The 26,530-nt window shown below is 41.3% G+C and overlaps 1 protein-coding gene across 1 annotated transcript in view; it reads right to left on the bottom strand.

Annotated features, from left to right (window-relative positions):
* The window catches only part of LOC140196648 (alpha-1,3-mannosyl-glycoprotein 4-beta-N-acetylglucosaminyltransferase B-like), a 167,966-nt gene that overhangs the window by 41,748 nt on the left and 99,688 nt on the right, over positions 1-26,530 (bottom strand). The window contains exon 7 of the mRNA XM_072256198.1: positions 13,807-13,882. Coding sequence (XP_072112299.1) covers positions 13,807-13,882 — 76 coding nt within the window. The remainder of the gene's footprint in view (positions 1-13,806; positions 13,883-26,530) is intronic.

Genomic DNA, 26,530 nt, shown 5'->3' with positions numbered 1-26,530 from the left:
AAAATCGAGGTTACATTAGCCACCCTCCAATCCTCAGGAACTAATCCAGAATCTAAAGAGTTTTGAAAAATTATCACTAATGCATCCACTATTTCTTGGCTACTTCCTTAAGCAGTCTGGGATGCAGACCATCTGGTTCTGGGGATTTATCTGCCTTTAATCGCTTTAATTTACCTAACACCACTTCCCTACTAACATGTATTTCCCTCAGTTCCTCCATCTCACTAGACCCTCGGTCCCCTACTATTTCTGGAAGGTTATTTATGTCCTCCTTAGTGAAGACAGAACCAAAGTAGTTATTCAATTGGTCTGCCATGTCCTTGCTCCCCATGATCAATTTACCTGTTTCTGACTGCAAGTGACCTACTTTTGTCTTAACCAATCTTTTTCTTTTCACATATCTATAAAAGCTTTTACAGTCAGTTTTTATATTCCCTGCCAGCTTTCTCTCATAATCTTTTTTGCCTTTCCTAATTAAGCCCTTTGTCCTCCTCTGCTGGACTCTGAATTTCTCCCAGTCCTCAGGTGTGCCACCTTTTCTGGCTAATTTGTATGTTTCTTCTTTGGAATTGATACTATCCCTAATTTCCCTTGTCAGCCACGGGAATTGCTGTAATGCTGCTAGTGAGTGAGTGTACCACCAGCTGGAAAATAATACATGCTAATATTTTATTGTAAATATGAACACATGTGTACTTCATTGAAAATTAATTGATCAAATTACATGATTTTAAAAAAACAGAAACATTCAAGCTTCAGTTTAATTTTTGACATTTCACTTTTATCAGTAGGGTTTAGAGAGGTTAGAGTATTCTTTAGTTTGGTTAAAGTTCATTCATATTTGCAATGCATTGAAGTACCTCTGGGAAATTTGAATAATTGCTATCTGAATAAAACACTAGAAAATATTTTATTTGCTTTATAAAACACTCATGGGAAGCTATAAACAGTAACTACTGGAATGGGCTACATCTATTGGGAGAAATAGAGTTGATTTGTTTAGAGAAATAGAATTATACAGCAGTCCCATTTGCCTTCATTTGGCCACTATCCATCTGAACCTTTCCATGAATCTGTCCAAATGTCTTTTAAACATAATTGTTCCTATTTCTACCTCTTCCTCTGACAGCTCGTTCCATGTACTGAGCACAATCTTCATGGAAACCCTACCTCTCAAGTCCTCTACAAATCCTTCCCTTCTCATCCTAAACCCACACCCTTTAGTTTTGTACTTCTCTGCTCAGTGACCATGGAGTAAAAGAGACGCTCAGACATTTAGTCTGTCTTCATCACTCAAACCCTCCAGTCCCAGAAACAGCTTGTACTTTCTGCACTCTCTGATAATATTTCTGATTTCTAGTATCTAATATTTTATACTTTATGGAAGAGAACAGTCATTATTATTTTAGAATTCAGATGAATGATCAGATATCACTGGAGTTTCTCAAGATATGGGGGAAAGCAAGCACATGTATAATATCCATGCAATTCTCATTCAAATGTTGGGAAGAAAGTGAAATACACCAGAAGGTCAAAGATGCAAGGACTTCCTGTAAACCACAGAGGTGACAAAGGTAGCTGCACCATCTCTGGAAGAAATCTCTGGTGGGAAGGAGAAACGGGGTTTGTTTTGTTGCTTGTTGTAAGAATCAGAATCAGGTTTATTATAAACTGCATGTGTCATGAAATTTGTTGACTTAGCAGCAGCGGTTCAATGCAATACATGATAATATAGAAAAAAAAACAAGTAAACCAATTGCAGTAAATATATATATATATTAAATAGATTAAAATAGTACAAAAATAGAATTAATATATATTTTAAAAAGTGAGACAGTGTTCATGGGTTCAATGTCTATTTAGGAATTGTATGGCAAAGGGGAAGAAGCTGTTCCTGAGTCGCTGAGTGTTTACCTTTTGGCTTCTGTACCCTCTTCCCAACAGCAACAATGAGAAGAAGGCATGTCTTGGGTGATGAGGGTCCTTAATAATGGATGTTGTCTTTCTGAGGCACCGCTCCTTGAAAATGTCATGGGAACTACAGAAGGTAGTACCCAAGATGGCAAGATAGAGCTGACTAATTTTACAACTTTCTGTAGCTTCTTTCAGTCTTAGGCAGTAGCCCTTTCCCACCGCGCCCCCCCCCCCCCCATACCAGACAGTGATACAGCCTGTAAAATGCTCTGCACAGTACATTTATAGAAGTTTTCAAGAGTTTTAGTTGACGAACCAAATCTCTTCAAACTCCTAATGAAATATAGCCACTCTCTTGTCTTCTTCATAGCTACATCGAAATGCTGGGAGCAGGTTAGATCCTCAGAGATCTTGACATCCAGGAACTTGAAATTGGTCACCCTCTCCACTTCTGACCCCTCTATGAGGACTGGTTCATGTTTCCTTGTCTTACCCTTCCTGAAGTCCACAATCAGCTTTTTCGTCTTGCTGGCATTGAGTGCAAGGTTGTTGCTGTGACACCATTCAACTAGCTAGTATATCTTGTTCCTGTACACCCTCTCGTCTCCATTTGAGATTCTACCAACAATGGTTGTATCTGTGTTGTGTTGTGTTGTGTTGTGTTCTGTGTTGTTCTATCAAGCATTGTGGGCATGTTGGCACCAGAATGTGTGGTGACACTGGTGGGCTGCTCCCAACTCACTCTCAGGCATTACGTAAACAACACATTTCACTGTATGTTTTGATGTACACTTGAATTATGAATCTCTGACTGATCAAGTGAGTTGCAGATCACAATGAATAACTTCTCTGACCCAAGTACCAAATTCCTTATGAGAATTGGTATCGGAAACTGCTGTTGTGTTACAGTGTAGGATAATGACATCCAGCTGTTTCCGTAGCCAGCCAAGGTTGTTGGCCATCACTGCAACTCGGAGAAACCCCGATGCAGAGATGGAACTGTCTGTCATTCTTCGGTGTTTGCCTCTTCTTGTCTTCGCCTCTGTGGGGTAAGTCAGGCCATTCTGCCATTGCCCTGTGGGGGTTCTGTCTTGTCCTTGCCTCTGTGGGGTAAGTCAGGCAATTCTGCCGTTGCCTTGTGGGGGTACCTGTCTTTTCTTGTCCTTGCTTCCGTGGGGTAAGTCAGGCCGTTCTGCCATTGCCCTGCTGGGGGACCTGTCTTGTCTTATCTTTGCCTCTGTTGGGTAAGTCCGGCCGTTCTGCCGTTACCTGATGGATGGACCTGTCCCACCTTGGTGTGGAGATAAAGTTGAGTCCTGGCTTGTCTAAGCATAAGTCCCAGCTCTATGTTTGTGTACTGTCCAGTCTCATGTTAGTGTCGTGTTAAAGGTGAGTCCCGGCTTTCTGAAGGATAAGTTCCGTTGATGTACAGTTCCCAGTCTGTCTCCAAGCTCCAGCCTCCAAGTTATCAGCCTCCCATTCCAAGACCCCAGCTTCAAGCCTCAAGACCCAAGACCCCAGCCTGCAGCGTCCAGCCTCAAGACCCCAGCCTCCAGATGCCAGCCTCCAGCCTCGTCCAGTCCCATAGCCATGTCATGTCCTTGCCTGGTTCTGGGGTCCGAGCCCGAGGCAAGACCCAGGTTCTGGGTCCTTGTCCAGTCTCTGGTTCGGGGTCCAAGCCCAGGCTCCTAGTTCATAGTTCCTTGTCTGGGTTCCCTGTTTCTTGTCCATGTCCTAGCCCAGGTCCTGCATCCTAGTCCTGTTCCTAGTACTTCAGTGTCTGTGTCTTGCATTTGGGTCGGTTCCCAGCGCTCCCCACTGTGACATTATGTCTTTTGTACTCTTCTTTATTGTAGTGGGTTCATGAGCTCCACACAGAAATGAAGATTAAGTAGCTTGATGACATTGGAGCAAAGTATTGCCAGTAATATAGTTCTTGAATCGTAAATACAAGAGAGTCTGCAAACATGAGAAAATCTGCAAAATGTAGGAAATCCAATGCAACACACACAAAATACAGGAAGTATGTTGCTTTGGAAAGCTACCTGGCCTGCTGAGTTCCTCCAGCATTTTGTGAGATTCTGCAGATTTTGGAAATCCAGAGCAACACACACAAAATTCTGGAGGAACTCAGCAGTTCAGGCAATGTCTAAGGTCTCAGCCCAAAATAGTGACTGTTTGTTCCCCTCCATAGCTGTTACCTGACCTGCTGAATTCCTCCAGCAACTTGTGCATGTTCTGGACTTCCAGCGTTTACAAAATCTTTTGTATTTATGATTTGCTGCTCCACTGTGAACACTCTTTGTTATATGTCTACTCTGAAGGAGTTTAAATCTTCTCTTCAATGTGAGTTCTGTGAGAGCCTCTCTCACTGCTTCCTCTCTGTGATCTCTGCTGGTCTCCAGCTTTCCGACCATGTACTCACCCAGACTCACTACCACAGCTACGTGTCCCTCCTGAGAACTTGCTTCTACTACATCTTGTTCAACATAGCTTCCAGGCCTCCTAGTTTAGGTCCAGTGAGGATTCCAGGTACCTGCATTCAATTGACCTCTTCTGCCACTTGTCCCTCTGGATTACCTTTACAACTCTCACCTCCCACCTTCTCACTTGTAGGAAATCACAAAGCAACACACAAAGCAGGAAGTGTGTTGCTTTGAAAAGCTGCCTGATCTGCTGAGTTCCTCCAGCACTTTGTGTGTACTGTATTGCAATGAAGTCCTTGAATGTGCTATCCTATAATCCATGCAGACCTGATTGGGTTTTCACTGGCTCACTGCCGGGGGGACATTGGAAGTACACACTTAGAAGTCATCCGTTGAAGGCTATACTCTACTGTCAACACATGAAAAAGGGCAAAGCAGCAATAGATCCTCAGACCCAAAGAATATTTCAAGAAATTCAGCACTCACAATGATAACTAGAGAACTTTGGTGGCAATCACCGTCTGGAGAAACAGGTGCAGTCATCAAGGACAGACAACAGAGATCCAAGGTTGAGGTTTGCAAGTGAGTTAGAAAGCAGAGTATATCTTCAACAGGTGAGTGGAGATGTGACCATTCGGGGATGCATCAGGAACGCCTCCAGCAATATGACCAAGCATGAATGACTGACCTTCTCCTGTCTCCTATCTCCTTTAAACCACATCTTCCTCTTTAAGACTGTATTTCACTGCAGCTATTTTTCAAAGTGGTTGCCAGATGAATTCCAAAGCAGCAAGCCAGCGCAGAAACAAAGCTCAAGATATTTCTTTGCCATCTGTAGGCCAGAACTAAATTATTGTCTGCCATAAACCTCTGCTGCCATGGACATAATCTAATTAACCTTTGTCAGTACTGACTACTATGATGCAAATCAGATAAAAATCTGAGATGATAAATTACAAAGGATTTGACCATACTTGCTGCTTAGTTTCATTACATATCTGAATAAGCGCTAATATATTTTAAAGCAAGTCACACAGTAAAAAGTATTATTACATGTATTTGAAAATAGCGTTCTCTGTAGTTTAATAATAATAATGAATGCTTTATTGATCCTGAGTGGGAGTGAAGTTATCCACTTTACTTTAGCAAAAATAGGAAAACAGATTATTATCTGAATGGTGGCCGATTAGGAAAAGGGGAGGTGCAACGAGACCTGGGTGTCATTATACACCAGTCATTGAAAGTGGGCATGCAGGTACAGCAGGTGGTGAAAAAGGCAAATGGTATGCTGGCATTTATAGCGAGAGGATTCGAGTACAGGAGCAGGGAGGTACTACTGCAGTTGTACAAGGCCTTGGTGAGACCACATCTGGAGTATTGTGTGCAGTTTTGGTCCCCTAATCTGAGGAAAGACATCCTTGCCATAGAGGGAGTACAAAGAAGGTTCACCAGATTGATTCCTGGGATGGCAGGACTTTCATATGAAGAAAGACTGGATGAACTGGGCTTGTACTCGTTGGAATTTAGAAGATTGAGGGGGGATCTGATTGAAACGTATAAAATCCTAAAGGGATTGGACAGGCTAGATGCAGGAAGATTGTTCCCGATGTTGGGGAAGTCCAGAACAAGGGGTCACAGTTTGAGGATAAAGGGAAAGCCTTTTAGGACCGAGATTAGGAAAAACTTCTTCACTCAGAGAGTGGTGAATCTGTGGAATTCTCTGCCACAGGAAGCAGTTGAGGCCAGTACATTGGCTATATTTAAGAGCGAGTTAGATATGGCCCTTGTGGCTACGGGGATCAGGGGGTATGGAGGGAAGGCTGGGGCGGGGTTCTGAGTTGGATGATCAGCCATGATCATAATAAATGGCGGTGCAGGCTCGAAGGGCCGAATGGCCTACTCCTGCACCTATTTTCTATGTTTCTATGTTTCTATTCTACCTTAATAAATAAAAATCAGACCTAATACTGGCAATCCAAGCAAGGAGTCAAAGAATAATGCAGATATCTGCAGTTTGATTGCAGTCATCAGTATGAGACCTGACTAAAATAAGGTGGGTAATAGACTGAATTTTTCTCTGACCAAATAAGTAAAGCTTTGAATATGTGTCATTTCATTGAGTTCATCACTTCTTTTGGATTCAAATAAATCAACCATAAATTTAAGGAGGAACAAACTGGATGATCATCCCTTTGCAAATGTGCAGCAAAATAAGTGTAAAGTAATTGGGCTACCTGTGAATTTTTAGATCAGCTTACGCCAACTTCAGTTATACTGAAGAGCGGGTGAGAGCAAATTGGTGTCTTTGTTCAATATGGTGAACTGCCGTTGTACAATTGCATTCTGCATCAATTCAAGGATGAAATTATGTTTCATTAGTATAGCCCTGCGTACAATATCTGGCTTGTCAGAAACAATGAAGCTAGTGTAGAGCTTTGGAAATTAGATAACTATTGGAGTAAATCATTGTTAAAACCGACTCCACTGCTTTCTGTGGTCACATGTTAGATTTGCAATTGTCAACACAACCAAATGGTAACCAATGCAAAAAAATATATACAAAAGATGATATTTGGAATATGCTTTAGAATTTAAATACCAACAGGACTTTGACCAACTATTGAAAAATATTTGATTTGAGCTTCTGGTGATAAAACAAATATCGAAAAAAAAGGTCATTTTGTTCAGTGTCTTAAAACTCATTCTGATATGTTTCCACCTTCATAATATGGGCAGTAATTTGGTGTAACATATCAAACATTATATGTCCCACATGATTTTCTTTCATTTTATTTAGAAATCAGACATGTCACAGAGCAAATAGACAATTTGCTCTACCAGATTATAATTGTTCAATGAAATCAGGCATCTACCTCATTGTGGGTGCATTGAATTGAATTGACTTTATTTCTTACATCCTTCATATACATGAGGAGTAAAAATTGTTATGTTGCATCTCTGTCTAAATGTGCAATGAACAAATTATAGTAATTTATAATAAGTAGTATGAACAACAGGACAGTCAATATAACACAGAAATACAGTTGCGTCAGCAGGAATTAATCAGTCTGATGGCCTAGTGGAAGAAGCTGACCTGTTGGTCCTGGCTTTTATGCTGCAGTACCGTTTCCCCGATGGTAGCAGCTGGAACAGTTTGTGGTTGGGGTGACTCGTGTCCCCAGTGATCCTTCAGGCCTTTTTTACACACCTGCCTTTGTAAATGTCCTGAATAGTAGGAAGTTCACAACTACAGATGCGCTGGGCTGTCCGCACCACTCTCTGCAGGGTCCTGCGATTGAGGGAGGTACAGTTCCCATACCAGGCAGTGATGCAGCCAGTCAGGATGCTCTCAATCGTGCCCTTGTAGAAAGTTCTTAGGATTTGGGGGCCCACACCAAACTTCTTCAGCCGTCTGAGGTGAAAGGTGCTGCTGTGCCTTTTTCACCACACAGTTGGTGTGTACAGACCACGTGAGATCCTCGGTGATGTGGATGTGGAGGGACTTAAAGTTGTTCACCTTCTCTACCCAGATCCATTGATGTCAATAGCGGTGAGCCTGTCTCCATTCCTCCTGTAGTCCACAACCAACTCCTTTGTTTTTGTGTCATTGAGGGAGAGGTTGATTTCTTGACACCACTGTGTCAGGGTGATGACTTCTTCTCTGTAGGCTGCCTCAATATTATTTGAGCTTAGGCTAATCAGTGTAGTGTTGTCAGAAAATTTAATTAACAGATTGGTGGCAACACAGTCATGGGTAAACAAAGAGTAAAGGAGGAGGCGTAGGAAACGGGCTTGAGGGGCACCTATACTGAGGGTCAGAGGTGAGGGAGCCCACTCTTACTACCTGCCCGTGTCTCAAACCCTCGGTGAGATAGGGAGTTGTCTATCCCAGCATGTGAAGACAGACTCCGGCGGATTGAGCGGACGAGACCAATGGAAGGTCCAGCGGTCAAGAAGGAGGTCTCTACAAGTGTCGTGGAACGTGTAGAGCAGGACAAGACACAGAAGATGTCCTGGTCATCCACTGCACCTAGTCCCATCTCCAGCCATCTAGACTCTGTCTTGCCACTGGATCCAGATGGAAATTGGGAAGAGAGAATGAGGCTGACGCTGCGCAACTCTCCCTCACCTAAATCTAAATCACGCGCTAGTCTCGACACCATCGTTATGGTGTCGAGGTCCTCATCGACGTCAACGATGGACGAACAACCAACCTTCCCGTGATCTGACATTGTTAGATTTAGAAATCTATTTACAGAATCATAGAAAAGTACAGCACAGAAACAGGCTCTTCAGCAAATCTAGTCTGGGCCGAACCATTTAAGCTGCCTACTCCCATTGACCTGCACTGGGACCAAAGCCCTCCATAGCTCTACCATCCATGTACCTATCCAAACTTCCCTTAAACGTTAACATTGAGCTTGCAGGTACCATTTGCGCTGCAAGCTCATTCTACACTCTCACAAACCTCTGAGTGAAGAAGTTTTCCCTCATATTCCCCTAAACTTTTCATCTTTTACCCTTAATTCATGACCTTTAGTTGTAGTCCCACCCAATCTTAGTGGAAAAAGCCTGTTTGCATTTACCCTATCTATACTCTTCATAATTTTGTATACCTCTATCAAATCTCCCTTTTATTTCAATGCTCCAAGGAATAAAGTGCTAACCTATTTAATCTTTTGTGTACTCAGTTCCTCCAGTCCCAGCAACATCCTTGTAAATCTTCTCTGTAATCTCTGAACTTTCCTGTAGGCCTCACCGATGTTTTATATAACCTCAACATAACATTCCATCTCCTGTATTCAATACTTTGATTTATGAAGGCCAATGTGCTAAAAGCTTTTTAATGACCCTGTTAACCTGTGACACCAATTTCAATGACTTATAGACCTGTATTCCCAGATTCCCTTGTTTTATAGCACTCCTCAGTGCCCTACTGTTCATTGTTAAAATCTAACCTATTTGGTCCTACTGAAGAGCAGCACCTCACACTTGTCTGCATTAAATGCCATCTGCTATTTTTCAGCCCATTTTTCCAACCAGTCCAGATCTTGCTGCAAGCCATGATAGTCTTCTTCGCTGTCCACTGCATCCCAAATCTTGAAGTTATCTGCAAATTTGCTGATCCAGTTAATCACATTATCATCCAAATCAGTGATATAGATGACAAACAACAATAAACCCAGGATCGATCCCTGCAGTCAGAGAGGGTTCCTAATCAGAGAGGCAACCATCTACCACCACTCTCCGACTTCTTCCACAAAGCCAATTTCTAATCCAGTTTATGACCTCATCCTGAATGCCGGGTGGCTGAACCTTCTTGGCCAGCCTCCCATGCAAGACCTTGTCAAATGTAAGAAAATGCACAGAGCAGGTCAAGAGTATCGGTGGAAGGAGCAATAGAATCAATATCTCAATTGGAAGATGCTTCATTAAAACTTCACTCTATCTTCATCAATGCTCCCTCATGTTCTGTGTGTTTCCAGTCTTCGACATTCCTTTGGATCTTCACCTCTATGAATGTATTTTCTCCCGTTTTAATGCCAGCATTAATCTTTTTGATGCATATTTTAATTTTGGTTTGTGTTTTGAAAAATTTACAATAACATTTGCTGAAAATGCCATTTCTAGCATAATTGAAGTATATTAGTAAGAAAGAAAACCTTTATTCCAAGCTTCCTAATACCCGAGATCAATTTTAACTGCCCACAGGTTCTCTGCACTAACCTATGATAAAAAAAAATCTATATTGCTGGCATTTTTAGGGAACATGTTTATTGTTTAGCTATTATTGTAATTATTCCTTGGCAAGATACCAACTTCTTTCCGATTTGTTCCTATGAAAGAAACCAGCATGCAAATTGGTGAATGGCAGAAGTAATTACTGGAAAAGTGTACAAATGCCCTTGAGAAAGAGCAAGCATTTGTCATCCAGGGGCCGTGCAACATGAACAACTAGAAGGTATTCACTTCATAACTAAGTCTGTGTTTACTGCATGAATTAAAAATGAGGATGTTAGAAGCAGCTGTCATATTTGTCGCTTAAAGTTTTTTGAATCTCTATCACACCAAAATCCCTGCTGAACAGATTGTAACTGAATCACCTGAAACACTTTGAGCTTTAGAGTTGCACAATTATCAGAGATACTCTAATGGGCACAAAGAACAATAGCATCTCATTTCTTCACAGAAGGATCGTATGGCCTACTGTTATTATCGCATTATGGCTACAATATTAGTCTCTTGGCAGACTGCTGTGAGACTCTTGTGCCAATCTCAATAGACTATGAAAGGATGTGTAAATCTGCAGCATTTGGATCAGAGTTACACAGATATTAATTGCTTTAGGCTGTTTTTGGTTTTTATTGATAGACAAAAACATTACAGAATGGGATGAAAGGACAAAGGATTTGGGCATGTGCATACTCAAATGGAACAGACAGACCACATGAAAAGAGACTGAAGATTTTCTGAATGCATATATCAAATTCATGTACTATTTAAGTGTTTTTAATCTCCTATTTGTCAAATTGCCTTATTAACTGTTACCAGTGCAACTTGCACTCATAAAAGTATCGAATCACTAAGTAATACAAAATTGTTACATTTATGGCTTTATTATTCTGATTGTAATTGCATAGTGTAGCTCTGGTGAAAGTGCAATCATTCAGCTCATTCTAGCTGGAAAGCAGGTCATTCCACCCCTGGTGACACACCCATGACAAGCCCCATTTCCACAAGCAAATGGGGAAGGATTCAATGCAGACCTGGTAGGTTATAGCACCCCAATTATATTAAGGTCAGCCAATGTGGCTTTAGGAAACTTCTTTCACCTCACTCCAAAAGAAAAGCCTTCAAGCTTTTCTTTAGCCTTGAAGTCACAAAGTGGGTTACTACTATTTACATTCACAAATTAGTTCTCAGATACTGTACGTTCTTTTCCTCTGAAGTCAGCGAAATCATCAATTCAGCCTACATCTAATTCTCTAGTCAGTGAAATCTAATGCCATCGGTAACAGTCATTAGCGTTCTCTGCTAGAACGGGAAAGTGTTCATCACCCTATATAGTCCTAACACAAGGTCTTTTACCTACCAGGTTGCTTTCAACAGTTTGTATTTGCACATGACTGAAAAGTAATTTTAATGCAAAATGACACAACAGTATTAAGTTAAGAGTCTATTTGTGTTTACTTCAACCCCCTTCTAACATTATTTTAAATCTAAATACCTCAAAATAGATGTCTTGCAAGCATAGAATGTATATTTATTCTGAAAACACAGATCGAAACACAATCATTGATGAAACAAACTGGTCGAGCAACTCGGCAGGTGGAGCAGCATTTGTGGGGGAGAGGAGTTTACAGTGATTCTGTGTAATGTCCGCGAGTCCCCTGAAGGGCCAGAGACAGCCTGCCCTGTGGTTAGAGGAGTGTGTGTGTGTGTGTGTGTGTGTGTGTGTGTGTGTGTGTGTGTGTGTGTGTGTGTGTTGGGGGTAAGAGCCTTGTTGTACTATTGTTGTTTTGTTTGCTGTTGTCCTGTTGTGGTTGCTTGTGTGTTCTGTGAACATGGTGGGGTTTCTATGTTGATGGAGGAAAATATGGCTACACCTGCGGGCTTCCTGCAGCATATCCTTGAGTTGTGTTGGTTCTTACCGCAAACGACACATTTCACTGTTTGTTCCAAAGAACATGCGACATATTAATTAATCTGAATCAATGTTTACTCAATATAAAAGAGAACGTTTAAATGCCATTGTTTGAATTGGCAAAGGAAATCAAGGAGTAAAAATGGGACGGAAGTGCTGTTTATTTTCTTCCCTGTTTCTATTCTATCCTGATATCCAGAGGATAGTACAGTCTTTCAGATTGCTGATTGTATGGATTAACTACAGTTAAATTCACCAAAGAATATCCGAGAAAGGGGATTTTGTTAAATCATCGATTTCTTTCATGTCAGACTGCTATATAGTTATAGAGATTTAGAGCATGGAAAGAGGCTGTTCAGACCACTCTGTCCATGTGACCAATAATCCTCCTTTATTATAATAATGCATTTTTAAAATTTGCCCTATCAGCTCATCTCAGATTCTAACACTGATACTCCTACCAGGAGAAATTTACAATGGTCAGTTATCACAGCACACAGTGCAGATTCACACAGAATACCTTTGGGATGTTTCAATCATTAAGACAGCAACACTGCAGGAAAACCATCTACCCTTTCAGGGTTTCACAGATTTGATGTAAGGAAAATGTGAAGTATTCACCAAGGATGAAAAAGGAGATCATGCTTTTGCTACTGCCACTGCTGTTCTTGGACTACAGTTCAGCATTCAGCACCAGAATTCCCTCCAGGCTCCACAAGAAGCTCAGACACCTTGGCCTTCAACCTATCTTGTGTAGCTGGATCCTGGACTTTCTGTCAAATCGCCGGCAGATGGTAAGAGTGGGGTCCCTCACCTCTGCCCCTCTGACCCTCAACACAGGTGCCCCTCAGGGCTATGTCCTAAGCCCCCTCCTTTACTCTCTGTATACCCATGACTGTGTCGCCACCCACAGCTCCAATCTGCTAATTAAATTTGCTGATGATACTACACTGATTGACCTAATCTCAAATAATAATGAGGCAGCCAACAGAGAACAAGTCATCACCCTGACACAGTGGTGTCAAGAAAACAACCTCTCCCTCAATGTCGCAAAAACAAAGGAGTTGGTTGTGGATTACAGGAGGAATGGAGACAGGCTCACCCCATTGACATTAATGGATCTGGGGTTGAGAGGGAGAACAGCTTTAAGTTCCTCGGCATGAACATCATCTCACGTGGCCTGTACATACTGGCTGTGTGGTGAAAAAGGCACAACAGCGCCTCTATCACCTCAGACAGTTGAGGAAGTTTGGTATGGGCCCCCAAAGCCTAAGAACTTTCTATAGGGGCACAATTGAGAGCATCCTGACTGGCTGCATCACTGCCTGATATGGGAACTGTACCTCCCTCAATCGCAGGACCCTGCAGGGAATGGTGCGGATAGCCCAGCGTATCTGTAGATGTGAACTTCCCACTATTCAGGACATTTACAAAGACAGGTGTGTAAGAAAGGCCCAAAGGCAAAATAAAGAGCCCTGAAAGTGAGACCATCGGTTGTGGGAACACCAGAAGTAGAATGAGTATAGTTATAGACACAAAATGCTGGAGGAACTCAGCAGGCCAGGTAGCATCTATGGAGAAGAGTCTAGTCAATGTTTACACTACTGATTCTGATGGAAGTTCAAATTAATGACCTTCAGTAAAGTTGTCATAACCTTCAGTGCCTTGCTTTATTTCATTTGAAAGCTTTTAAATCCTTGACTCTAGTTCCCATGATATGAACTGTGAGTGGTCCATATAGTGCTAGATGGTTGGATGAAATTGATTTCTTAAGGGTTCTACAATTGTATAACAAGTAGCATAAAGTTACCGTTACTATACCTGTAAATAAAACATTCCTTTGGCTTGAGCATACATCATTAAAAAGCTGTAGTCCAAGTTCTGTTTTGTCCTCCACCTGAAAGCAAATAAAAATAACAGAAAATTTTAAGGCATCACATTTGAAGAGGATTTTATACTAGGAAACCGAAATATATTTAGAAGACTATTATAGTAATATCTTAGAAACACGAGACAGCAGATACTGTAATCTGGAGCAATGAAATGGTGTAAGAACTCAGTGGGTCAGGTATATCTATGGAGATACAGGCACGTTTGACTTGATGACTCCTCTCAGTCTTCCCATTTCCCATAAGATTTGATCACAGCGGATTCTACAAGGTCAACAAAGGATAATACTGTCCTTCTAAAATGTATCTTTTATTATCACCAGATCCTGCTAGACATTTAGAACTTGACGTAATGCAGGTCTACCTCATCAGCAGGTTGCTCGTTGGCAGAGAAACTGAAGGAACTGGACTTGGTGCAGGTCTTGCTGCTGCTTGCGGCAGAGAGGCTTAGGAGGAGTCAGTGGACGAAGGAGGCCTGCTGTCTAATAGCGAGTGACCGTCTTTAGTTGCTTTTCTTGTGATCACAAGACCCTTTTGGACATTGTTAATGTGTTAATGTGGAATGCTGCAAGTCCAATTCACTGATATCTTGGTGGGTGGCAGGGGAGCTGTGTGGCCTCAGTGGTAGTGAGGACTAGGCCTCAAGCCGCAGTGTCACCTGTTTACGGCCACCAGGAGAGAGGCAGCGAAGCCCCTGTGCTCCACCAGGGGTGGTGTGGTGTGGCGTCCAGGCTGGAGTCGGTGCTGCCCCCGACCCTCCTGGTATTCTCAGCAGAAGACAAGCTGTATCGTGTTCAGCTGCAGATTTCTGCGGCATTCATGGACAAGATCAGGACTATATTTTCTTCCGTGGCTGTATTTTACTGATATCTTACATGTGCTTGCTATCTGCATGTGCTATGTATGACTGTTGGTACTTTGATTTGCATCTTGACCCTGGAGTAATGCTGTCTTGTTTGGCCATATTCATGGCTATTCATGTATGGTTGAATGACACTTAAGCTTGAATTGAATTGAAATAACTCTCTTCCTCCACAGATGCTGCTTGACCCAGTAAGTTCCACCAGCAATTTGCATTTTTTTTCCGCAAATAGCAACATAGTTTTGTTTTTGCATCATCAATCATCTTGAGTAACTGGTGCTTTGTACACTACATTCAAGCCAGTAGAATTGCAAAGAGTCTAACCAGAGTTGTGGAATATTGCACTGAAGTTTCTGTAATACAATTCAAATGATGTACTGGTCGACCGCGTATGCAGACTGATGTTGTGTGTGGCAGCCATTGGAATTGTGGAAAAGGGCTCTACTGAGTCTTTTACAAAGTGAGATGTTGGGACATTCCTGGCACCTAATGGAATTCAAGACCTTTTCATAATGGCAAGCAATACCTATGTGGACTTGTCACAAGATCTATTCCCACAACAGTGCAAACCTCAGATAAAACTATTGACAGAAAATTATTTGCATATACGTGATGGCCATGTAAGATGAGGCAAAGTAACATGTTGTAGTAAATATAATATTGAAAATCAAAAAGAGCTGCAGATAATAGAATCATCCGGCAGCACAGAAACATTACAGACGTAATTTGTCACTTGTTCTGAATGTTAATTTGTTCCTTTAGAATACAAAGAATGTATCACCTTTTACGTGATGCACATTGCCTTTTCTATCATTGCATGCTGATTTTATAGAAATGCATGGCACAGTCTGTTTCAATAAATTGTTCAGTCAATCAAAGTTCAAAATAAAGTTATTTTCGAGATACGTCACCCTATACTACCCTGGGACTCGGTTTCTTGCAGCATTTACAGTAAATGTAAAGAAACACTGAAGAATCAATGAGAAAAAACACTCACAAAGATGGACAAACAACCAATGTGCAAAAAGAAAGGCAAGCTGTGCTAATACAAGAAAAACAAATAGTAATAATAAATAAATAAATAATAAATAACATTGAGAACATGATTTTTAGTTTCCTTGAAAGTGAGTCCCTAGGTTGTGGAATCAGTTTAGAGTTGAGGTGAGTGAAGTTATCCACACTGGTTCTGGAGCCTGATTGCTGAAGGGTAATAACTGTTCCCGAACCTGTTAGTGTGGGACCTAAAGCTCCTGTATCTCCTTCCCAATGGCAGCAGTGAGAAGAGAGCATGGCCTGGTTGGTGGGGTCCTTGATGATGGATGCTGCTTTCTTGTGGCAGAAGTGCTCAATGATAGGGGGTGGTGGGGTGGGCTTTTCCTGCAATGTCCACTACTTTTTTTTAGGTTTTTCCATTCACTGGCAATGATGGTGTTAGAAAAATTAACTCAACAATAATATTCATTTAGGCACTGAGAGAATCTGTATTTACTGACAAGTACCATTATGTCTCAACTAATAAGCATGTGAATTTACACAACTCAATACCTGTGTGCGCACCTGCTAGGTTCCCCTGACCTCCATGAACAGTCAAAGAATAGAAAAGGTAATACCCAGGGGCAAGAGTCTATGCTGGCCAGGTGTTCCTCATGGTCCAGATGTGATCTCCACACGTCCATCACGTGGTCCTCCACATCGCGATGGTTCATCTCCAGAGAGTTGTCGCTGCCTGTACTTCCAAAATCCTCCATTCTCATTCTTTCTCTTATCTGATCAATCTATGACGTTTCAGTTTTGTTGGCTCATGGTCATCTGATTGACCTGTATCAGCTTCTCATTGGATGTGGCCCAGGCTACGAGCAGTGTTGCTTTATGGCTCTCCCTTCAGCCTTCTTCCTTAGTCAATTTCTAACGCAGGGTGGTTCAGATCAGTTTAATCAAGTCAGCCAGACACTGGACCCAGATGACCAGATCACAAACTGCTCCTTCTGCAAACAAATAGCTTCCTATCTGAGAGTAATCTCAGGTTTAGCAGATCATTAGCAGAAAATCCTTGTGTCCACGTTCAACTGCTTTGAATACCCCAGAGTTTACCAAATAGTACACAAAATGGCCACCTCCATTCCTGTCACCCTATGGCAAGAACAAAGACTTTTTGTTCTGTCTGTTTCCACTGCCCTTGCCTCATCCCTGTTCAATGATTTGTCAATTGCAGTTGTTTCTGGCCAAAAATGTTTCCATATGGCCAGTATGGATGCAACCAGTCAAGATACTCTCCACTGTGCATCTATAGAAGTTTGTCAAAGCTTCAGATAGCATGCTGAATCTTTGCAAACTTCAAAGGAAGTAGAAGTGCTGCCATACATTCTTTGTAATGGCAGTCACGTGCTGGTCCAAGGACAGATCCTCTGAAATGACAATGCCAAGGAATTTAAGGCACTGACATTTTTCACCTCTGATCCCCTGATGACGACTGGCTCTGTAGTCAATGATCAGCTCTTTGGTCTTGCTGATGTTGAGTGAGAGGTTGTTGTTGTGGCACCGTTCAAGCAGATTTTCAATCTCCCTCCTGTATGCCGATTCATCACCACAGTGACTCAGCATTCTGGTTGCTTCAGATTTGTGAACCCCTTTCTTCATATTTGCAATTAGAGATATTTAAGTTAATGGAGCAGCAGAATCACCCATTTCAGTTTGATCTTCTAAATCAACTCACAAGTCTGATCTCACCAAGGGAAGTTCAAAACTGAGCTGAGCCCAAGGGACTCTTCAATACCCGACCCTATCCCAACATACAGAGGCATGTCTTGTTGGGCTCAGGTCAAGTATCTAGTCTCAAGCATCATCTTGGCCTTGAAATAGTTACACTTTTCTGTTGCCCAGCAGCTGGAGCAACATGCTATGTTTGTCTTCAGGTTCTCAGGTCACGAGTCCCGTCCGTCAGCAATTAGAGCAGTGGCTGGCTTCAGCAGCAGTATGGAGTACACCCAATGTCAGCCTCAGAGTGAACGAGGCCAGACCTCCCGAGGTCTGAGACAACAGAGGTAGGCCCCCCCTGTGCAGGCGACTGCCCATTTGTACTGGAGGATGCTGCTTCCAGTACTCTGCCCTCTCAGCAAAGGACATTATCTTCCTGAAGTCATGGGAGGATTGTCAGGAGCTCTCCTTTAGCTGCGGATGGGTTATTTCTTTCTGTAGGGCCTAACTCTTGAATTGCCTCATGCCTACCTGTGAGGAAGGGGATTTGTTCTCAGCTTTTTTCATGGCCTGCATGTAAAGAGTGATCTCACTCCATCAGAGATCAGAGCATATCCACCCCCAACTGACTCCTGCTGACCCCTTTCCCCCATCTCACCCTGACAGCCCTGTGATAGACCCGAGCTCAGCTATTCCCAACCCAGCCAAATCGCAAAAGACCTTCCCCATATAATGGGAAAAAGATCAGGAATCAGTTGGAACGATGTTTCGTTAAATTCAATTTTCTTTAAACAAATGTTCAACAAATAGAATGAAGTTAAATAGAAGGGATAAGTACATTTACTTGTAAGGATCTGACTCACTGTGAGCCAAGCTTGAAAATGGATCATTTCTTTTCCTATCAGATCCAACATCACATTCTGTTGGGCTTTTGCAGCCCGTCTCTACTAACATCTGAATATCCAATCTCTTGTGGCTTGGGCTCGATTGAAACTTGCAGTGAAAGGTTTTCAACCAACTGTTTGACCAATCAGATATGCTACAATTCCTAATCCATTGCCACACCCACTCATCAGCGTTGACCTGGGTCCTTTACATAAGAACAATATAGAATAGGTGCAATATGGTTACAGTAGAAAAATATTTAATTTGACTTTGAAGGCAAAATATACAGTACATATATACTCAGTGGCTACTTTATTAGTTACACCTTGTTAATGCAAGTATCTAATCAGCCAATCATGTGGTAGCAGCTAAATGTGTAAAGCATGGTCGAGTGTTTCAGTTATTGTTCAGACCAAACATCAGAATGGGGAAGCAATGTGATCTAAGTGACTTTGACCATGGAATGATTGTTGGTGCCGGATGGGGTGGTTGTTTGAGTATTTCAGAAACTGCTGATCTCTTGGGATGTTCACACACAATAGTCACTAGAGTTTATGGAAAACGGTGCGAGAAACAAAAACTCCCAGTGAGTGGCAGCTCTGTGGGTGAAAATGTCTCGTTGATGAGAGAGGTCGGTGAGAATGGCCAGACTGGTTCAAGCTGACAGGAGGGTGTTAGTAACTCAAGTAACCTGTGTTACAACGGTGGTGTGTGGGAGAACATCTCTGAACACAGAACACATGAAACCTTGAAGTGGATGGGCTACGGTAGCAGAAGAGGATAAACATAAACTCAGTAGCCACTTGATTGGCTACAGCCTTTCTCCCTGCTCTCTCCTCTATGGGCAAGGCAGTTCTGAACCCAAACCTGCAATGCACTATGGAGCTCATGCATCTCTGTTTTCTGAACCGACTCACCATGAGGGATCTTATCAAGTGCCTCACTAAAGTCCGTGTAGAAAACGTCACTGCCTTTTCCTCATCAAGCTCCTTTGTCACCTCAAAATAAAAGTTTGACCAAGTTTGTAAGGCTTGGCCTGACCTACACAAAGCTGTGCTGACTGTTGCTAAGCAAGTAATGCTATGTTCTATAACTTCAAAACATTAAACTAAAGGAAGAGATGGGAGTCTGAAATGTGAGTCTAACTTCATCTTTTACTTTAAGAATGCTTAATCAAACAATGTACTTACAAGATTACTCAAATATTAGTGGAATATTAAATACACAGCACTCCTCCCTGTTTAGCTATAAGCTCCAACTCAATACAGAATGCATCTCAACTGTGTAATACAACTATTATATACAGATGTCCACAGCACAGTAAATTTTAAATTGTCCCATTCAGCCCTAAAGATTTAATTGCTGTGGAGGATTTCTTACTCTTGTGGGATAATGACTTTTCCGACAAGGGGAACCACTCTGCTTGGCAGGTGAGACGTGAGGCTGTGAAAACAATCTCAGCTTGTGAGACCTCCTCCATTCTGAGAATGCAAGAGGTGGTTCAGACTGCAGTAGCCACCTTTTCCTTCTTCCTTTTTCTTCTCCTTAGTTTGTGCATCTTGATCTGGGTAAAGCACATTTAGTTCACTGGAGTATTCTCACATTAATCCTTCCATTGTTCCCTTTATTATCTGATCTCTCCTCTTGTTTTCCTTTTTCATCTACCTGACATGTTCTTGGTATGTGTCCTACTTTGTTGTATTTTCTGCAAGTTTTGCCTTTAAATTTGCATTGGTTTCATGTTTGTGAGCCTCTGCTGCAATGGTAACACATTTTGTTCAGCCACGCACAGATGTTGTGATCTTGTATATGCTCACTTGCATTCCCAACTGTAAGTCAATTGCATCCCTGTCTGCTGTTTCCATTCATACAGCGATTTCAATGGCTCTTTTAAATGTGAACCCTGCTTCAGTTAGGAGCCATTTTTGAAAGCTTTCTTTTAAGATTCCACAAGCAAAACAATCTCTCAGTGCATCATTAAATCCATTACTGAACTGACAATGCTCAGGCTATCTATTCAATTCAGCGACGTATGCTGAAGTGAACTCCCATTCTTTTTAATTCCACTTATGAAGCCTAAAGCATTTTGCAATTAACAATGGCTTCAGTTCTAAATGTTCCTGCATTATTTTCACAATACAAGCCAAGCTCTTTTCTGCTGGTTTGATTGGAGCAGTAAAACTTGGAAGTAAATTGAATGCCTTTAAACCCAATGCACTCAGCAAAATTGATACATCTTTTGCATTGGCTATTTCATTTGCGTCTCTTAGCTTAGTATACCTGAGCCAGTTATCTTTTGTGGAATCAAACACGCTAATCTTTCCGATGTAGCCAGCCATTTCTGTGCTTTTTTATAATTATTATCACCTGGTACTCACTCTTTATGAACCTGTGAATTTTTCCATTTTCTGAACTTTAAAAAAAATTTGATTGTGTCTTCCCTTCCAAAGAACACGTACTGCACTGTATTTTCTACTTGCCATCCCTCGCTGTATTTTTTTTAGTTCAAATATCTAGCTGCACTTCAACAGGTCGATAACTGTCTCGGGTTTGTTTCAAAAATACCTTGACACCAACATTATGTTTTGTATCTTCAAAACATTAAACTAATTCAAAGAAAGGCACAAGAGACTGAAATGTCTCTCACTTTAAGCACTGCCAATACATACCACGTGGTAATGAAATGATGTGTGCAATTCATGCACTTTTACATATAACCCATAATGAATTATATAAACAACAAAGAATGCTTAATCAGATAGTATATTTACAACATTACTCAATCATTACTGAAATATTAAATGCACAACAGACTTGCCTTTTCAAATGTGCATAAATTAGTATCCTCTCCAGGAGTATCCCTACCAATGGTGTGACTTGTTCAAACCCCATTCTTGAATGAACTGCATCCCTTTGTGGTTATGGTTATATGTACCACATTTCAGATTCAGATTTATCATATGTACTTTAAAAAATACAGTGAAATATGTTTTTTTTGCATTAATAACCAATACACTCAGGGATGTGCAGGTCACCAGCAGAGCATGCCCATTAGCAGGTACTTAATGAAGTGTCCATTGAGTCAGGTTTCTGCTGACCCACCTTGTTCACAATCAAGTACCATTTTATAGTTTGTAAACAAAGTGGGACAGTGGAACCCTGATTGGATGGGGACTAACCAATCAGGAGGGACAGATGATGGGGATATAAATACCACCAGACTAGACATGCCCAGACATCATCCCTGATGAAGATGGCAAATTTTGTCATTGAAACATTGATTAAAATTGTACCTGTACCCGGCTGCAAGCCCGAGAAGAGTTTATTCATCATATATGCTGGGAAAGCACTAGTTCCCTTTTCAGAGCTAGAAAGGGTCTGCCATTCAGGATTGAGAGAGAAAAAAATGCCTTCATTCAGAGGATTATGAATCTTTGGAATTCAGAATCAGAATCAGGTTTATTATCACTGACATATTTCGTGGAGTTTGTTGTTTTGTTGTAGCTGTACAGTAGAAAACAAAAAAACTATAAGTTACAATAAAAATAAAATAAAAAGTGCAAAAGATGAATACTGAGGTAGTGCTCATGGTTTCATGAACTACAGAAATCATCGGCAGAGAGAAGAAGCTGTCCATAAAGCATTAAGTGTGTGTCTTTAGGCTCTTGTACCTTTTCCCTGATAGCAGTAATGAGAAGAGTGCAGATCCGGGGTGATGAAAGTCCATAACGATGGATCCCACCTTCTTGTGGCACCGCCTTTTCAAGATAACCATATAACCATTTAACCATTACAGCATGGAAACAGGCCATCTCGGCCCTTCTAGTCCGTGCCGAATGCTTACTCTCGCCTAGTCCCACCAACCTGCACTCAGCCCATAACCCTCCATTCCTTTCCTGTCCATATAGCTATCCAATTTAACTTTAAACGACAACATCGAACCTGCCTCAACCACTTCTGCTGGAAGCTCGTTCCACACAGCTACCACTCTCTGAGTAAAGAAGCTCCCCCTCATGTTACCCCTAAACTTTTGTCCTTTAACTCTCAACTCATGTCCTCTTGTCTGAATCTCCCCCACTCTCAATGGAAAAAGACTATCCATGTCAACTCTATCAATCCCCCTCATAATCTTAAACACCTCTATCAAGTCCCCCCTCAACTTTTTACGCTCCAAAGAATAAAGACTGAACCTCTTCAACCTTTCTCTGTAACTTAGGAGATGAAACCCAGGCAACATTTTAGTAAACCTTCTCTGTACTCTCTCAATCGTATTGACATCTTTCCTATAATTCGGTGACCGGAACTGTACACAATACTCCAGATTTGGCCTTACCAATGCTTTATACAATTTCAACATTACATCCTAACTCCTATACTCAATACTCTGATTAATAAAGGCCAGCAAACCAAAAGCTTTCTTCACCACCCTATCCACGTGAGATTCCACCTTCAGGGAACTATGCACCATTATTCCTAGATCCCTCTGTTCTACAGCCTTCTTCAATGCCCTACCATTTACCATGAATGTCCTATTTTGATAAGTCCTACCAAAATGTAGCACCTCACTTTTTTCAGCATTAAACTCCATCTGCCATCTTTCAGCCCACTCTTCTAACTGGCCTAAATCCCTCTGCAAGCTTTGAAAACCTACCTCATCATCACCGCCTTTTCAAGGTGTCTGAATATAAGGAAGGAGGGTTGTGCCTGTGATAGAACTGGCTGAGTCAACAACCCTTTGCAGCTTCAGAGTCAAAATCAGAATCAGATTTAATATCACTGGCACATGTTGTGAAATGTGTTGTTTACAACAGCGGTATATTGAACTACAGAAGCAAAAACTATAAATTACAATAAGAAATATATGTAAAAAATTAAATTAAATAAGTTGAGCAAAAAGAGCAAAACAAATAATGAGGTAGTGTTCATGGATTGATTGTCCATTCAGAAATCTGATGGTGGTAGGGAAGAAACTGTTTCTGAAACTCTGAGTGTTGTTTTCAGACTCCTGCACCTCCTCCTTGATGGTAGCAATGAGAAGTCAGCATGTCCTGGGTGACGAGGGTCCTTAATGATGGATGCCACCTTTTTCAGGCATCCTCTTTTCAAGGTGCCTTTGATCCTGGGGAGACTAGTGTCCATTATGGAGCTGGCTGAGTTTTAAAATCTCTGCAGCTTTATCCAATTCCGTGCAATGGTCACTCCATACCAGATAGTGATGCAACCAGTTAGAAAGCTCTCCACAGTAGTTCTATAGAAATTTGCGAGTGTCTTTTGTGACATACCAATTCTCTTCAAACTCTTACTGAAATTCAGACACCATCATGCCTTCTTTATAATTACATCCCTATGTTGGGCCCAGGATTGACCCTCACAGATGTTGACACCCAGGAGCTTCCTCGACTTCCCCTTCCTGAATTCCAAATTAATGTTTTAGTCTGACAGGCATTGTGTGCAAGGTTGTTGCTGCAACTCCACTCAACCAGCTCATCTGTCTCACCCATCGCCATCTAAAATTCTGCCAATAATTGTTACGTCATCGGCGGTTTTATAGCTGGCATTTGAGCTGTGCCTAGCTTCACTGTTGTGGGTGTAGAAAGTGAAGTAGTGGGTTAAATATGCATACTTGAGGTGCACCAGTGTTGACTGTCAATGAGGAGGAAATGTTATGTCCGATCTGGTTGGACTGACACTGGTCGCTCAGCGAGGAAGTCAAGGTTCCAGTCACGGAGGGAAGTACACAGGGCAGGTTTCGGAGCTTTTTGAATTGAAGTGAAGGTATGATTGTGTTGAATGCTGAGCTGTCACAAATAAACAACAGCTTGATATAAATCCAGGTGATCCAAGGCCAAGTGGAGAGTCAGTGAGATTTCATCTGCTGTAAATCTATTGTGGCAATAGGCAAATTGCAGTGGGTCCAGGTCATTGATTAGGCAGGAGTTGATTCTGGCCATGAGCAACCTCGCAAAGCACTTCGTCACAGTGGATGTGAGTGCAACTGGGCAATAGTCATTGAGGCAGCTCACCCTGCTCTTCTTGGCTGGTATATTAAATGATATTCTTCTGCAAGTTATAAGATAATTTTATAAGTAACTACTCAAGTTTGACTTATAATTTAGGATTACTTCAATTTCTTTACAAAAAATAATAGAAATGGGGAATTTGGGAATCATTAAAACAGATCTCAGTGATATTCTTCTGTCATCTGTACGTTTCCTTTGCTGATTAAGTAAACATTCAGAGAAATATAGTCCCCTCCACTTTACTTCTCACAACGCCACCCACAAGTGCTATTGCATTCACCTGCTCAGTCCATTATGAAGCCCCAATAACTTCTGTTTGGATAGAGACTAAAAATACCTAGCACTTTGCTTCTTCAGTGATGTTCTGCAGATTTGTCAGATTGATAAACATATGTTCACCAGTAATATTAAAGAACAGAGGCCTGGGTCACAGGTTAGACCAAGATCTCCTGGAGTGGTGCGTCTGCAGAGGAACAAAATGATTTATTTTGTGCCTTCTCAAGGGTAATTAGAGATGGACAATGACCAGGTCCCAACAAAAAAAAAAGTTCCTAGGCTTGAAAATGTGCATTTGTAAGTATTTAAGGGATATTTCATGATAAACATTGCATTATTATGTTCCATTTATGTGCGTTTTATATTTAAAAATCCCAATTTGCATTTGATAAAATATCTAAGTTTAATTTAAAAGCATCACAGCATGTATACATTCATTAAATATAATATATGTTCAATTTCTAAAGCATTGCAGTGATTAGTTTTGTCAAAGGCATGTATGTTGTATCACAAGTGTACTGCAACACAGCCTCATAATTTCCTCAAATGTGCTATGAAGTGTAAAATGAGACTTTTTGAAGGGTGATACTTTGTTGTTTTAAGTGCCTAGGTATTATTTTATTTATTTTAATTGCAAACTGTTTATAATCATTAAGAGCTAATTGAACCACAGCTGCTTTGCCTTGTGTTGAATAACATTTGATACTAGTAATTAATTAATTAAGTGACACAGGTGTTTCCAGTTATTAATAACAGACATCTTCCTCTCTGAAAATAAAACAGTCATCCCTGATGACACAGGCTTCAACCTTACACGAAGACAGCACACACGAGTTGACTAAGTCTATGCCAAGTCATATCTGACATCATTATTGACAAGTATGAGCAAAAACGTCCAATATGCTATTGCTTTGTTTGTGAAATAATTTTCCATTTAATATCTCAAGGGCATTCTTGTGACTGACACTGATCCATAACTCCATGTGCATTGGCAGAATGTGTCTCAGGTAGTCAACTACTTTTGCTCAATTCTGTCGTCGCTCATTCCTCTCCATGTGAGTTTTAGGAGGAATCACATGCAAGAGCACTTGGGGCAATACTGAACTCTTCCAGTTAACAACGACCAGACATAATATTGAAGTTAAATTCAGTGATGCATTTCACCTGCAGTTTGAAGGGCGGCATTGTCATAAACTCTTGGGAGTTGAATATATATATATATATATATATATATATATATATAACCATTAAGCTTCCTTGACCGATTTGTTTTGCAGCTACACAGCTGCTTTGTGGATGGATGTACAGTGAGGCTCAGCTGTGCCAGAAAGTAGTTGGGCCAATATTGTGATTGGCCAGCACCAATTAAAACTAGCCTGAACCACTTTAGACTATTTAAATAGGTGCATTATGGCACCAGTGGATTTTCAAATTTATACACAAAAACATTCTGAGATGGAAGAAGACCTAACAATAGCACAGCATGGGAGAAAATGGCGTCCAAGACCTTCTGATGTTTCAACAGAGGAACTAAGAGACGGGGAAAGGTAGCTTCAGCCCAAAGGAGCCAGATAATGTTGGGTAACTGTGCCACGAAACGGTGCTACGAGAAGTCTAATAACCTCACAAGGGAGATCAATATCAGCAAGTCAACCTTGAAATGTCATTTACCACCACTAGTCGCAACAACTGCTCTTGTATCATTTCCCAATGACTCACATAGCAATAAGCTCTGGTGATCAGGAGCCACATCATGTAATTGCAGCTTCAGAGGTTTATACCTTTTCATTGTAAATTCATGGAGTGATACAGCACATGAAAAGTCTAATTCATCCCATGTGCCCCAGATGCCCACATAAACTAACCTCATTTCCTTCCTTTTCGCCTGTATCCCCCTAAGACTTTCCTATCTATGCACC

Source organism: Mobula birostris, chromosome 4 (genome assembly GCF_030028105.1).
Source record: "Mobula birostris isolate sMobBir1 chromosome 4, sMobBir1.hap1, whole genome shotgun sequence".
NCBI lineage: Eukaryota > Metazoa > Chordata > Chondrichthyes > Myliobatiformes > Myliobatidae > Mobula > Mobula birostris.
Note: the sequence above shows the minus strand (reverse complement) of the source record. Positions and strands in the feature narration are given on the sequence as shown.